Below are 15,012 nucleotides of genomic sequence, written 5' to 3'. Positions count from 1 at the left end.
GTTTTAAGTACAGGTTTACAATCCCCTATCCAAAAATCTTGAAATTGAAATTGTTTTGGGACGAGTAGTGCTATAGTCATAAGGATCATTTGGAATGCCAGCAGCTAGACTTAAGTCACCCTGAGTCACTATTGTGCCATGTGGCAAGACCTGTTGGGTAGGCTGTAACATCAGTGGGGTCCATTTGCAAGTCAAATAATACAATTGTGTTTAATGATTTTATTAAAAATATTGTATTGCTTGCTGTATTGTGTGTATTGCCCTTTTGTATTGCTTGAACATTGTAATCATGTGCCTTTTGCATTTGGTAATACTGACATTCTCAGAATCAGCTGATTGAATAATGCTGACATCCTCACTGCTGTTAGTTGCTAAATTAAACATAATTCAGAGATGATTTCTCTTGTAAATTAACAAAGCTGAATTTTAAAAAATGCACCTTACCTTTATTTATAAACTAAATTTCAAATGAAGAAAGGTCTTATTTGCCAGGTTAGGCATTGTATTTACCAATTCCAAAACATTTTGCAGCATATGCATGTGTTGCTTAAATTTAGTGTTATACTTGAAGACAGTTATGTCAAGGGTTAATTAAAATTTATTTTTACCTATGGAAGTTGTCACTGAGAATTAAAAAGGTTTTTAACAAGCTGACAGCTGTAATGCAGCTGTTCATAAATGGTTAGTGGTTACTTTTTACTAACGTTGGCAGACAGCTGTCAGTTTGGTTGTTTGTCAGTCCTACATATTTTGCATGGAATAGTAAGTTAAGTTTAATTATAAGAACCACAGTAAACCCCCGTATTCAAGGGGGATGTGTACCACACCCTCCTGCAAATAGCTAAAGTCCGCAAATACTTAGAATCCTTCTAAAAACACTTAGAACTGCTTATTTTGATAGTTCAAAGATAAAAAAACTAAAAATGCTTATACAGGTATTATCCTATTTACGATGGGGTAAGGTTCCAAAAAACCCATCGTTTGTTGGAAAAAACGTATCTCGAGTGTAACGTAACCCACACTAGGGTATTCAGTACTATGTATACATATATGGTAGCGTAGCTTACACTATAAAGTATGCTCTATACATATACGGTATAGTAATTGTTAATATCAGCTAATTGTAGAGGTTCATGCATAGTGACTTACGGTAATTCAGTACAAAGAGAAATTGAATAACAAAAGAATTAGCTTAGCCTACAGTATGGTATATCGTATACATATACGGTAGCCTAGCCTACATTATGCTTTACTCTATATTCACATACTACCGTATTGTACAAACATCAACATAACGAATATGCATCTTTTCCATGGATCTTTTAAAATGTTTTTCTTTAATTCAAAGTATATTTTCTTATATTGCTTTTGTATTATAAATTGCAGTCATAGGGATCAATGTTTTGGTTTGGAAATCGATAACGCGATAGGTTTATTTAGCGGTATTTGTCAGTTCAGAGTGCTTTTCTTGCTTCTGGTTAGTGTAATTGAATCTAGATACTTTATTTATATGGGGCAAGGTTATTTTTCGTTATACAAAGTGTTTTTAAGTCTAAATATAACTTAAATACATCTCATTGTGAAACTTAGGTTTTTTTTTTTTTTTTTTTTTTGTTACGTTAATAGATAATGATTGCCTTTTGTGTGCCTGTTTGTTTTGTGTAAAAAAAAAAAATCAAGATTCCGCTCGCTAATTTTACTTGATTTGATCATAATATGAGCTTTACGTATTTATCGTTTATCGGTATAAAAATAGCAGTAATGTGTGTTCTTTCATGCCCAGTAGTTTTAATTACAATATTTTCTCTCCAATTTCAATTAAGGTGAAGTTTCATCCATGTTGCTGATGCACAATAATTTATGGTCATTAGCAGCTAGAACTTTGTTTTCTCAGCTTCACCTACAACTTGCAGGCTTAAATTTAGCAGGATATTTCCTTGCTGATCTTTTATCCAAAGCGAACAAAGTTATAATGTAAAAGTGAGTCCTGTTCTACTTAACGTCACTTGTACTATAACCACGGTAATTGTTTACTACCATATGATGGTTGAAATACAAGCAAAAGGGCTGTTGTTATCCAGTTCGGTTATAAGCAAAACAAGAGTTTCTTGTTCGGTTGTTTATGGGTGTATGCATTTACGCAAGAGTATAACGTTACTAACAATACTTTTATCATTCTCTTTTACTTTTTTTTAACCTAGATGATAGGATAAAGAGATTGAGGAAAAGAAGTTGGTCTATTGTAAATTGGTCTGTCTTGCTGCCTGATTGTACGCTGCTGCCTGCACCTGTGCGAAATTTAAAAATATTTTATAAATATTGTTGTATTGGTATTAATTGCTTACCCCATTGCAAAATCGAATTATTGTAACTGGAGCACTACCTGGGTAGCTGAGTATTTTAATAGCTTTATCACAAAAAGCGCATTAGTCATGAAAATATAGTAATTAGTGAATATTTATTGGTGAAAAGTACCAATAATGGGCGAATTTTCAGCGAGTAGTGCGCATATACATTCCATAGAGAAATCCACAAATCGTGAGACTGAATACGGGGTTTACTGTAGTAATATTAGATAAGTCATAAGTTTGCTAAGTTTAGTTGAATGTGCAACCATTTGCATTTAACCTCGAACGAATATGCCCAAAATAAAACTTATATGTAATATGCATTATCAGTTGAATCTACTGTAACTGTGTGGAGGCATATTTAAGTATGAGGATGGATCATATGATACTAACGTTGTTTACGAATACTCCTTTTACAGAACCGGTAATAGTAACAATAATTATGATGAGTGATATTAATATTTATGTAAGTGTTATTTGGTCAGGGTAGGTAGTACTGGCCATCTGGGGTGAAATTAGCCTATGCTGTTGAGTGCTAGCAAATAACATTAGTCTATAGGAGGCCTCACCTTTGCATATAAGATTGAAGGGTAATTTTTTGAGCCATGTTTTGGAAAAAAAGTGCAACATATGTGCTGTCAAATAGGACCCATAATTACTGGGCAAATTTTTTGTCATACAGTGGATGCTTCTTCCTAAAGCTTGCTTTTCTTGCGTTTACCTTCATGTGTAACGGCCTATTACAGTTCATAAGTAATGACTGTAGTGGCATAATTAATGACTTTTAAGGATTTTTGTTTTACCAGTCCCAGTAACAGTTCCTGTTATTATTTATTATTCAGAAAAGAATGCTAGTCATTTGGAAGAAGCCCACAGGGGCCATTGACTTAGAAGTCAAGCTTCCAAATAATATGGTATTCATTCGAAAGAAGTAGCAGAAGGTAATGGGAAATACAGAAAGAGGAGATCATTTATTAGAAAACAGATAAATTAGATTAATAAATAAATTAATTGCATCTATGCTGGAACTTCTGAAGTTCCAATTGCGCGACATCCTCTGTTGTACTGAGTTTGACAGTGAGGCACATTTACTGCATATTGGTGATGCTGTTCAGTGAATCTGGTTACCCTCGGCAGGAAAAGGGGATCAGGTATCAAGTGTGAATGTGATACCTCTCTTAAAGTATAACTTATGAAAAATTGAGAAAGGAGACCATCCGTCAACGGTCCAAGTCATAACTGCTAATATTAGGAAACAAACCTACCACCATGAACCACTCTATCTAAAAGAGATAGATATCTGGAAAAAGCAGACATCCACACTGGAGAACAGTATTCTAGTAAAGGAAGAATAAATGACCTGAAACAGGTTGCATTGATTGTATACTGTTATATATGAGGACTTATGAACAATACCTAACTTTTGTGCAGCATTTGCGGAAACTGTCATTAAATGTTATCAAAAGTAAGACGAGTCAAAAGTTACATGTAGAATAGTTAAAGCTCCAAGCTTGAGACTCATTCAATCAAGTCCCATCCACCTGAAGGGGAGGATGTGGTGGAAAATCTGTACAAGATCTGCTAATTAATAGTGTTTTTGTTTTACTGGAGTTCAGCCTCATACCCCACCAACTGCAACATTCACTGATCTATCCATGTCCTGACTTAGCCTGCGGGCAGCTTCATTTCTCATAAGTGGAGACTTGACTACACCCACAAGTGGTGCATCATCGGTATACTGAACAATCTTGCTTTCCAGGCCAACAACCATATTACTTGTGTATAGTAATACCTCGAACTTGCGCGATTCGAGTTGCACGAATTCACAGACGCACGAATTTTTCATTGGAACCTAACTAATGGTCATACACAAGTTTTTCACAGACATGCAAACACTGAGAAATCCAGAAAAAGTGTTTAATTTTTTTATGTGATTTAGAAGTTTTCAAGCTTTTTATGTGTAAATTAAATAGCATTAAATATTATTAAAAGTAATCTTCTCTCTCTCTCTCTCTCTCTCTCTCTCTCTCTCTCTCTCTCTCTTTCTCTCTCTCTAGTGAGATAAATTTTTATGGTACATGTATACAGGTATGTTTATATGTATGGTAAATAAACTTTTTACCTAATAAAAATTAATATTAAATAATAATAATTGTGAACCCCCATATTCGTGTGGGATGCGTCCCACACCCGCCCCCGTGAATAGCTAAAATCCGCCAATACTTAAAACCCCGCTAAAAACACTTAGAACTGCCCATTTTGATAGTTTAAACACAAGAAAAACCCTGTAAAAATGCTTATACCTGAGTATTTTAATAGTTTTATCACAAAAAGTGCATTTATTCATGAAAATTATATGAAAATACAGTAATTAGTGAATATTTCCCCATGAAAAATACCGCAAATGGGCGAATTTTCCACAAATAATGGGTAGATATGTTCCATAGAGAAACCTGCAAGTGCGTGAGTCCGTGAATCATGAGAACGCGAATACGGGGGGTTTACTGTACTGTAATTACAAAATTCGTGTTACTTTGAACAAACAAATTCTTCCCCCATCTTTTGTAAGAAGGTGAAAGCAAAAGCTGTCAGACATGTCATTTAACCCTTTAACCCTCTAACGCCGAGCCTCTATTTACAAAGTGTGTGTCGTATGCCGGCGGCGTTCGGGAGTTAGCGCTGAAGTGGAAAAGAAGTTTTTTTTAAAAAATCACAGCACGCTTAGTTTTTAAGATTAAGAGTTCATTTTTGGCTCCCTTTTTTTTTGTCATTGCCTGAAGTTTAGTATGCAACCATCAGAAGTAAAAAAATATTATCATATATAAATATTGAAATATATGACAGCGCGAAAAAAGTCATAATTGTATACAAATCGCGCTGTGAGCAAAACGGTTAAAGCTAACGAGTTATTTTTTTTCTTTGTATTGTACACTAAATTGCAATGATTTTGGTATATAACAAATTGTAAAACGATCAAAGCAACACAGAGAAAATATTATCACAAAATAATGCATGAATTAGTAACGCGTGGACGTAAAAAGTTTTTTTTTAAAAATTCACCGTAAATCGAAATATTTTGCAAGAGACTTCCGGTTTGTTGCAAAATGGAAATTGATTGAATATTACTAGACTGTAAGTGTTTTAGCTTACAATTGCATTTTTTTACCATTTCGGTCGAGTTAAAGTTGACCGAAAGTAGAATTTTTTCTATTTATCGTGATTTATATGAAAATATTTCAAAACTGATAAAAGCTACAACCATGAGTTATTTATTGTTGTATTCTACATGAAAATGCACACATTTCCACATATAAAACTTTATGTAACGACTAAAATAAAATTCTGCAAACATTACAACAAAGTGATGAAAGAATTTCTGAGATATTCTGCCGAGTTACCGCGCGGACGTAAGGAAAAAGTTTTTTCAAAAATTCACCATAAATCGAAATATTGTGCTAGAGACTTCCAATTTGTTGCAAAATGAAGGTACATAATTGAATATTACTGGAATGTAAGAGTTTTAGCTTACAATTGTGTTTTTCGATCATTTCGGTTGAGATAAAGTTAACCGAAGGTTGAAAATTTGGCAGTTATTGTGATTTATATGAAAATATTTCAAAAATGATAAAAGGTACAACCATGAGTTATTTTCTGTTGTATTCTACATGAAATTACGCACATTTTCATATATAAAACTTTATGTAACAACTAATATAAAACGGTGCAAACATTACGACAAAGTGACGAAAGAATTTCAGAGATGTTCAGCCGGGTTACCGTGCGCGGACTTAAGGAAAAAGATTTTTTTTCCCCAAAAATTCACCATAAATTGAAATATTATGCTAGAGACTTCCAGTTTGCAGCAAAATGAAGGTACATGATTGAATATTACTAGAATGTAAGAGTTTTAGCTTAAAATTGCATTTTTCAACCATTTCGGTGAGTTAAAGTTGACTGAAGGTTGAAATTTGGCACTTATCATGATTTATATGGAAATATTTCAAAACTGATAAAAGCTACAACCATGAGTTATTTTCTGTTGTATTCTACATGAAATTGCACACATTTCCTTATATAAAACTTTATGTAACGACTAATATAAACCGGTGCAAACATTACGACAAAGTGATGAAAGAATTTCAGAGATGTTCAGCAGAGTTACCGCACGCGGAGGCAAGGGAAAAGTTTTTTCAAAAATTCACCATAAATCGCAATATTGTGCTAGAGACTTCCAATTTATTGCAAAATGAAGGTACATGACTGAATATTACTAGAATGTAAGAGTTTTAGCTTTCAATTTCATTTTTCGACCATTTCGGTCGAATTAAAGTTGACCGAATGTTGAAATTTTGGCACTTATCGTGATTTATATGGAAATGTCAAAACTGATAAAAGCTACAACCATGAGTTATTTTCTGTTGTATTGTTCATGAAACTGCGCACATTTCCATATATAAACTTTATGTAACGACTAATATAAACCGGTGCAAACATTATGACAAAATGACAAAAGAATTTCTGAAAATTTTTACCGAGTTACCACGCGGACGTAAGGAAAAAGTTTTTTTTAAAAATTCACGATAAATCGAAATATTGTGCTAGAGACTTCCAATTTGTTGCAAAATGAAGGTAAATGATTGAATATTACTAGAATGTACGAATTTTAGCTTACAATTGCGTTTTTCGACCATTTTGGTGGTCAAAGTTGACTGAAGGTTGAAATTTTTTGTAGTGCCCACGCACCCAACAGACAATTTTAGTCGATTCGCCCAGTCGGGCGTTTGGGTTAACCAACTGAACAGAACAAAAATTTTGTCGGGTGTCATGTGACGAAAATATGTGTTTGTTTAAATATTCGCGAAAAAATACCATAGGCCTCGGAAAAATTTTAAATCGGAGGGATGCTAACTCAACGCTGTTGTTTTGTTTAACGTGATTTTTTTCTTATCCCAAAAGAAAGCATCAGCTAAACTCTGCAAAATCAAAATTCTTTAGTCACTTTGTCACCATTTTCTGTTAGCGTTACATAAAGTTTTATATATGAAAATGTGTTTCAAAAATACAAAAAAATAACTCATGGTTGTAGCTTTTATCAATTTTGACATTTTCATGTAAATCATGATAAGTGCCAAAATTTCAACCTTTAAATAAATTCGAAAAATGCAATTGTAAAAAAACTTTTAGTAATATTCAATCATTTACCTTCATTTTGCAACAAAGGAGATTTCTAGCAAAAATTTTTTATGGCCTTGAAAAATTTTCCTTACATCTGATGTCTGGTTTTGTATTAGTTCAAAGTTTTATATATGAAAATATGCTCAATTTCATGTAGAATACAACAAAAATAACTCATGGTTGTTTTGTTTTGACATATTTTCATATAAATCACGATAAGTGCAAAGTTTCAACCTTCGTCAACTTTGACTCTATCGAACTGGTCGAAAACTGCAATTGTAAGCTTCTTATCCCATTTAATTTTGCAACAAACGGAAAGTCATCATTTATGGTGAATTTTTGAAAACATTTTTTTACATCTCTGCTGAAAATCTCATTTTGTGAAATTTTCTTTAGTCACAATTTGTTATATACCAAAATCATTGCAATTTAGTGTACAATACAACGAAAAAACTCATTAGTTTTTAACCGTTTTGCTCACAGCGCGATTTCTATACAATTATATATGAAATTTTTTTTCGTCATATATTCCAATATCTAACATGATATTTTTTTCATTTCTGATGGCAATAAGAAAAAAGGAGTCAAAAATGAACTCAAAAAACCTGTCTTTCTTCCGCTTCGGCTAACTCTCAAACCCTGTCGGCATACGGCAGACACTACCTGTGCTGTTTACAAACTGTAAATGCGCCGTTCTAAAACATAGAGACATAGAGCATTTAAGAACACAGAACATTTCAGAACAAAGAGAAAGTGACAGAATAACGAAGTTTTTAAAAATAAGGTTGAGAAGACTTCTAAAAATAGATCGGCAGAAAGGGAGAGAGAGTCACACCATTTATTTCTTTTTAAGGGTAATGTTTTAAGCTAACTTTTAAATGAAGATAGTTACTTTAATTTCATTTAATAGTTAGTTTAACCCTTAAACGCCTACTGGACGTATCATACGTCGACTAAAATTGTCTGTTGGGTGCCAAGTGGACGTACCGTGCCGACTACAAAAATTTCAATCTTCGGTCAACTTTGACTCGACCAAATGGTCGAAAAATGCAATTGTAAGCTAAAACTCTTACATTCTAGTAATATTCAATCATGTACCTTCATTTTGCAACAAATTGGAAGTCTCTAGCACAATATTTCGATTTATGGTGAATTTTTGAAAAAAACTTTTTTCTTACGCCCGCCCGGTAACACTGCCGAAAATTTCAGAAATTCTTTCGTCATTTTGTCGTAATTTTTGCACTGTTCTATCTTAGCCGTTACATAAAGTTTTATATATGAAAATGTGCGCAATTTCATGTACAATACAACAGAAAATAACTCATGGTTGTAGCTTTTATCAGTTTTGAAATAGTTTCAAATAAATCCTGGTAAGTGCCAAAATTTCAACCTTTGGTCAACTTTGACTCGACCGAATTGGTAAAAAAACGCAATTGTAAGCTAAAACTCTTACATTCTAGTAATATTCAATCATTTACCTTCATTTTGCAACCAATTGGAAGTCTCTAGCACAATATTTCGATTTATGGTGAATTTTTGAAAAAACTTTTTCCTTACGTCCGCGCCAGAAATTCTTTCGTCACATTGTCGTAATGTTTGCACTGTTTTATATTAGTCGTTACATAAAGTTTTATATATGGAAATGTGCGCAATTTCATGTACAATACAACAGAAAATAACTCATGGTTGTAGCTATTATCAGTTTTGAAATATTTTCATATAAATCACGATAACTGCCAAAATTTCAACCTTCGGTCAACTTTAACTCAACCGAAATGGTAAAAAAACGCAATTGTTAGCTAAAAATCTTACATTCTAGTAATATTCAATCGTTTACTTTCATTTTGCAATAAATTGGAAGTCTCTAGCACAATATTTCGTTTTATGATGAATTTTTTAAAAAACATTTTTTTACGTCCTCATGTTACGAATTCATGCATCATTTTGTGATATTTTCTCTATGTTGCTTTGATCGTTTTACAATTTGTTATATACCAAAATCATCGCAATTTAGTGTACAATACAACTAAAAAAAATTAACTCATTAGCTTTAACCGTTGTGCTTACAGCGCGATTTGTATACAATTATGAGTTTTTTTTTCGCTGTCATATATTCCAATATTTATATATGATAATGATATTTTCTTTCATTTCTGATGGTTGCATACTGAACTTCAGGCAATGACAAAAAAAGGAGCCAAAAATGAACTCTTAATCTTAAAAACTAAGCGTGCTGTGATTTTTTGAAAAAAACTTTTTTCCTGCTTCGGTGCTAACTCACTGAACGCCGCCGGCATACGGGAGACGTTTTTGTAAATAGAGGCTCAGCGTTTACAACTTATTAATTCTCTGTACATCTTTACCTGTACAGCTTGATCTAATTTTACCTGCATCGTCTATGAAGTGTAAATGCGCTAGTGTTGCAAATACATTCTAAAACAGAGACAATAACTAAGAGTTGTGTTAGTCAAAATATAAAACACTGTTTTTTCATGAAAAAGCATTTCAGAACAAGAGAAAGAGACGCAGAATAAAGAAGTTATTAAAAAGAGGTTGAGACGATTCTAAAAATTGATCGGGTAATGTATTAAGATAACTTTTAAATGAAATTACAGTAACCTTAATTTCATTTAAAAGTTAACTTAATAATTTGGGAGCATGATTAGGGTCATATTTAGTGATTAAACTTTAGAAATAAGCATTTATTAGTATTTTTAGAGACCATGCCAAACTTACATGAAAATTCACCTTACACGAGGGGTTCTGAAACCTAACCTTGTGTAAGTTTGGAGTATGACTGTACACTAAAAATAACAGTGGAGCAAGAACACTTCCCTGTGGATCTCCAGACAAAAAAGGTCTTGGTATGCCAGATTCCACAACAGCAACTCATTGCTTGCCTACTTTTAAGGAAATCTTGAAGTAATCCTAAAACATATCCACTCACGCCAAGATTCTGAAGTTTATGAACAAGTGCCCTGTGATTTACTCGAAAGCTGCCCTAAGATCTATTTGAGTTACCCTACATTCAAAACCCTTACCAAGGTGCTCTTGCAAATGGCATGTCAAGTCTAAAAGAGCATCACAGGTACTTTAACTGCTTCATATATGCATATTGATGATCATCTAACATTCCTTTAGATTCATTTGGTTTTTCTTGTATTTATACTCTTCCCTTTTCAAGTACTCGTTTGTCAGGGAAGTGTAATTATTAATCATGCCACAGTATACTTTTGGTTGGTTTCAAGGGAAGTTCTTTAGCTCCACATCTTCCATGGATAAGAACCAGCATGTAAAGGCTCTACGTGTGGATTAGTGGTTTCTCAATAATTGTGTTCAGGGTTGCAGGTGGAACCTCTTCCAACTCCTAAGTCGCATCATACTGTGCCTTTTACTGTTAGAGCTCTTCTCATCAGACAAGATGTCCACATCCTCAGTGCTATTGCCTTGCATTGAGTAGCTTCTGTTATGTTGTCTGGTTGCCAGTAATCCATGTTTTCCATATGGTCAGCAGTGCATTCATATATGTGATTATCACAGGTCCTCATTGTTATGTTTCTGTCCTGGCTTGTCCAGACCTTTAACACCTTGTTAATCAGCCTCAGTTGTCTCACTATCCCTTCTCTCCCAGACAGTGTTCTCACTACAGAGCTTTTTATAGTCATGAGCCTAAATGCAACTTTTTATACTTAAACCTTCACTGTACTCGCCACTTGTAAGAGTTATAAGTACTAACCAGTTATAGCCTGTCTTTTCAAGTGATATTTTGCCTTATCTTTCCAGTTTATCCTCTTCCCCTCCAACTTGTCCTTTATTCACCTCAGCTGTTGACAAAGGCATTGGGCCTCTCTTGAGTGTGATTCGTCCAAGGATAATGTTGCTTGACAAGAGCTTGGATGAGAACAAAATAGCAAATATGCTCAGGACTACACTTCCTTAGTGGATATCTTGAACTGTCTGTGACATTAACATAATACACTCCTTGGTGGATATCCTGAATTGTCTGTTACATTAACTTAATAGATTGGCTTTCTGACATCTGAGGAATGCTTCACTTGCCCCTGTTTGGGAGGACAAAGTGTTGGTGCCAAGCTTATTAGCTACCTCTGGCAGTCGAAGAGTCCACCCGTAAGGATCTCTTGCTTGCTTCATATGAAAGAACGCTGTTACAGTATTGGTTTTGACTACCCTATGAAGGCTCATCACCATCTATTAAACCAGCTCCTTGTAAGTCATGCTAAAGTTTAGGCTGCTGCTCACAGCTAGACTGCTATTATTCACTAAAGGTGGTTCTTCACCAGGAGATGCAGCCAAAGCTTATCTATTTCCGTGATTGGCTTATCTGGTTTAGAAGCTCATTCTACTGCTATTATTAACCTGGTATTTTGTCCTCTGCTGCCAGGCCTGCTGGCTTGAGGTCTCATGTGAACTGCTTCTGGTCACTATTAGGTATGTTAAATGCAAGTTACCCTCAGTTTTTGTCTTCCAAGTAGTTGTCATAGTTAGCCACACCAACACTACCACCTCTCAGCCACTTGCTCCAATTTCAGTTTAGTGGTCAAAGTTGTTGTAGGTAAAAGGCACTAGGTAGAAGTTGCCAAAGCAGATTAATTCTGCTCTCCAGTGTTCTTTCTTCTTGTTGGGGTTTGCTTGTAAATGCTTGGAGGGCTTGGCAGGGAATGCAGAACTTTGTCATAGAGGCGAAGAACTATGGCAATTGTAATTGTTCCTTGACACGGACCTTTTAACAGTTGTTTTCGAGTCTCCTCTCTAATCCAGAGAAGGTGCAAGTCCTTGACTGCAAGGTAGCATCCATGTTGCTGTAGGGATCCATCAAGGCATTATGTCTAGTGAGGCTTTGGTTAAACAAACAGCTCTTCTTGTTCTGAAGACTTTGGGTAATTGTAGAGTGAATTTAGATCTTGGCCAACTGTATAGTCTAACTCCATTTTCAGAACAAGAAGAGCCGTTTGTGTAACCAAAACCTCAATGGACAAACCCCTTGACAGACCCCTACAGCAACATGATGTTTAACTGTGTAAGACAGGATATTGTTTCAGTTATGGCCCTTTGCTTCGGCCCTCACTAAAACATTGGAACCAGTCCCTTCCTGGGCACATCATCTGGGTCTTTGTCAATATTGCAGGGGTTATCAATCCTTTCAGTGATCCCTCCACGTGGACTTGAAGCTAGTGTGTTTAGCAGGTATGGGTGACACCTATGGTCGATCTGTTCACCACATTGTTGTAATATATTTTTCTGGACTTACCCATTTTGGCCCCAGCAAAAATGCTTTCCAAACAACTTAGTTCTCTTCATGGATATTCCTAGTGCTCTTCCCACATACAAGACCCCTGAAGCAGCCCCACTCCCACCCTTAACCATCCACTTAGAGACCACAGCTTCATACTTTCATGCAAGTTATTTGGTATCATCTGTGTTTTTTCAGAAGTTTCATGAGCAGGTGTCACAACCCCCTTGCAGGTCCTCGACCACTTCCTTTACAAGAGACAAGTGGGTATTGAACAAGATACTGATTTTTTTTTTTGTTGGTGGTGTTTAAATTCTGAAGCTATTGAAGGTTACAGACATGCTCTCTCTCTGGTTTTCCTCCTGCATTGCATGGATGTAATGCATGATAGGAGCATGTGGCCTGTTTTGCTATTTTATCCAGTCAATTCCTTTGTTCCAAGTAGTGATTTGGCTGGGTATTATATAGACCCGAGCTAATAGGAAATATCTCCATCTTCCTTCCTTACTCCCAGTTTTGCTTCCCACTGGTTGCAAGACTTTTGGTTTCATATATCTTTTATTTCATATGGGCCCGGGCAGATAATTTTACAGGCATATATGGATATCACATGAGAACCTCTTGCAACTTGAAATCAAGGCACACAAGGGTTGAGCTCTTAAGTCTTTTTTGGCTTGTGTGTTCCAATCTAGAGCAGTCATGTCATCCGTAATGTGGTCACTTTTGTATTGCCAGAACTCCTTTCCAAGGTTTTGTTTATTTTGTTACCACCCCTACTCATGAGTCCCAGTGCCTGACCTTTGGCCTAAAGTTAAATACTGTATATCTTAGTTTAACCAGACCACTGAGCTGACTAACAGCTCTCCTGGTGCTGGCCCGAAGGGTTAGATTTATTTTACGTGGCTAAGAACCAACTGGTTACCTAGCAACGGGACCTACAGCTTATTGTGGAATCTGAACCACATTATGACTAGAAATGAATTTCTATCAACAGAAATAAATTTCTCTTAATTCTTCATTGGCCGGTTGGAGAGTCGAACGCTGGGCCAACAGCGTGCTAGCCAAGAGCTCTACCCACCCCTCCAGTGAAGCCTCAAAGCTGTACTCCATCTGTCATCATGACTTGGTTCCCTTGAAGTTGTTTCTTGGAGTATCTGCCTCTGTGTTATGTGTGTTTGATGAGCTTACTATTTGAGGTTTATGATTCATTACAAATCCATTGCTTTTCAAAAGCTCCCATTATTATGTATGATTCAAGTGTTGCTGAATCCTGTAGATTGTAAACTTGTGCCCATCTTTCCTCTTACTTTTAGATGGAGGTTATCAGAGGAATGAGATTATGGAGCATGGTCTAGGCATGTTTATTAGGGTGTTTCTTTTAAGGTCGATTGTGGAGGGTCTTTTAAGATCTGTTGTGGTGTGTGACTGGGTGCTGGTAGCATGAAATAAACCTATTTGTTTTGAATGAATTTGAAGAAAAACTCGTTTCATCATTTAAAAAAATTTATTTTCCAGCTCCCTGCCTCAATGACAATGCAGTTTCCCTCCAGCGATTATTAGAGATGTCGAAGTATGCTAATAGTGAGAGTGCTACAGTTTTTGCGTGTATTATAGCAAAAGCAGCAACGTTAATGGTGAGAACTTATTTCAGTTTTATCATTTTTTCCTCTCAAGTTCAGTCTGTCGTTTGCTAGCAATCTGAATTATTTTCTGTAAGGTGGAGGAAAGTGACCCATGTCAGATGAACTGTTTTCTTGTTTCAGAGCCCTAACAAGGTTGCAGATTTGTGGAATGGCTCTGGTTTGAGTTGGTCAGATATTGTTCCTGCAAATACCAATGTAGATGACTTCCTAGCAAAACAGGTATGTTTCAGGCTGTTGATGAAGTACACTGATTAGTAGTAGTTTATTATTTTCATATTAGTGTTATTGTAGATCTGTATTAATGGTTCGTTTAATTGAATTCGAATTTCTCTTTGCCATTCCAGCATGTGGAATTCACGGTGGATCGGAGCAAATCTGCATCGAGCTCTGTGAGTAGTAACAGTAGTGGGTGGGACCCTCAGAAGGTGGAGGCAGAGTTCCTTAAGCTGTTTAAAAGGGCATCAAATGCAGAGATATTTGACTGGATTGAAGTAAGTACAGTAGTGTCAGCTTGGTATCCACATGTAAGAGTCCAATAAAGTTTTCAAAAGTATGGTTGGTGAGTTGTGTGTGAAACTGGTAGATATTGGTAACT

General features: G+C 35.4%; 1 protein-coding gene across 12 annotated transcripts in view; it reads left to right on the top strand.

Moving 5' to 3' along the window:
- The window catches only part of LOC136843737 (eukaryotic translation initiation factor 4 gamma 1-like), a 721,796-nt gene that overhangs the window by 693,198 nt on the left and 13,586 nt on the right, over nucleotides 1-15,012 (top strand). For all 12 annotated transcript variants that reach the window (XM_067112379.1, XM_067112384.1, XM_067112380.1 and 9 more), the window contains 3 exons: nucleotides 14,290-14,408; nucleotides 14,538-14,636; nucleotides 14,762-14,908. In XM_067112379.1, coding sequence (XP_066968480.1) covers nucleotides 14,290-14,408; nucleotides 14,538-14,636; nucleotides 14,762-14,908 — 365 coding nt within the window. The remainder of the gene's footprint in view (nucleotides 1-14,289; nucleotides 14,409-14,537; nucleotides 14,637-14,761; nucleotides 14,909-15,012) is intronic.

This window comes from Macrobrachium rosenbergii, chromosome 12 (assembly GCF_040412425.1).
Source record: "Macrobrachium rosenbergii isolate ZJJX-2024 chromosome 12, ASM4041242v1, whole genome shotgun sequence".
NCBI lineage: Eukaryota > Metazoa > Arthropoda > Malacostraca > Decapoda > Palaemonidae > Macrobrachium > Macrobrachium rosenbergii.
This window is presented reverse-complemented; position numbering and strand designations above follow the sequence as displayed.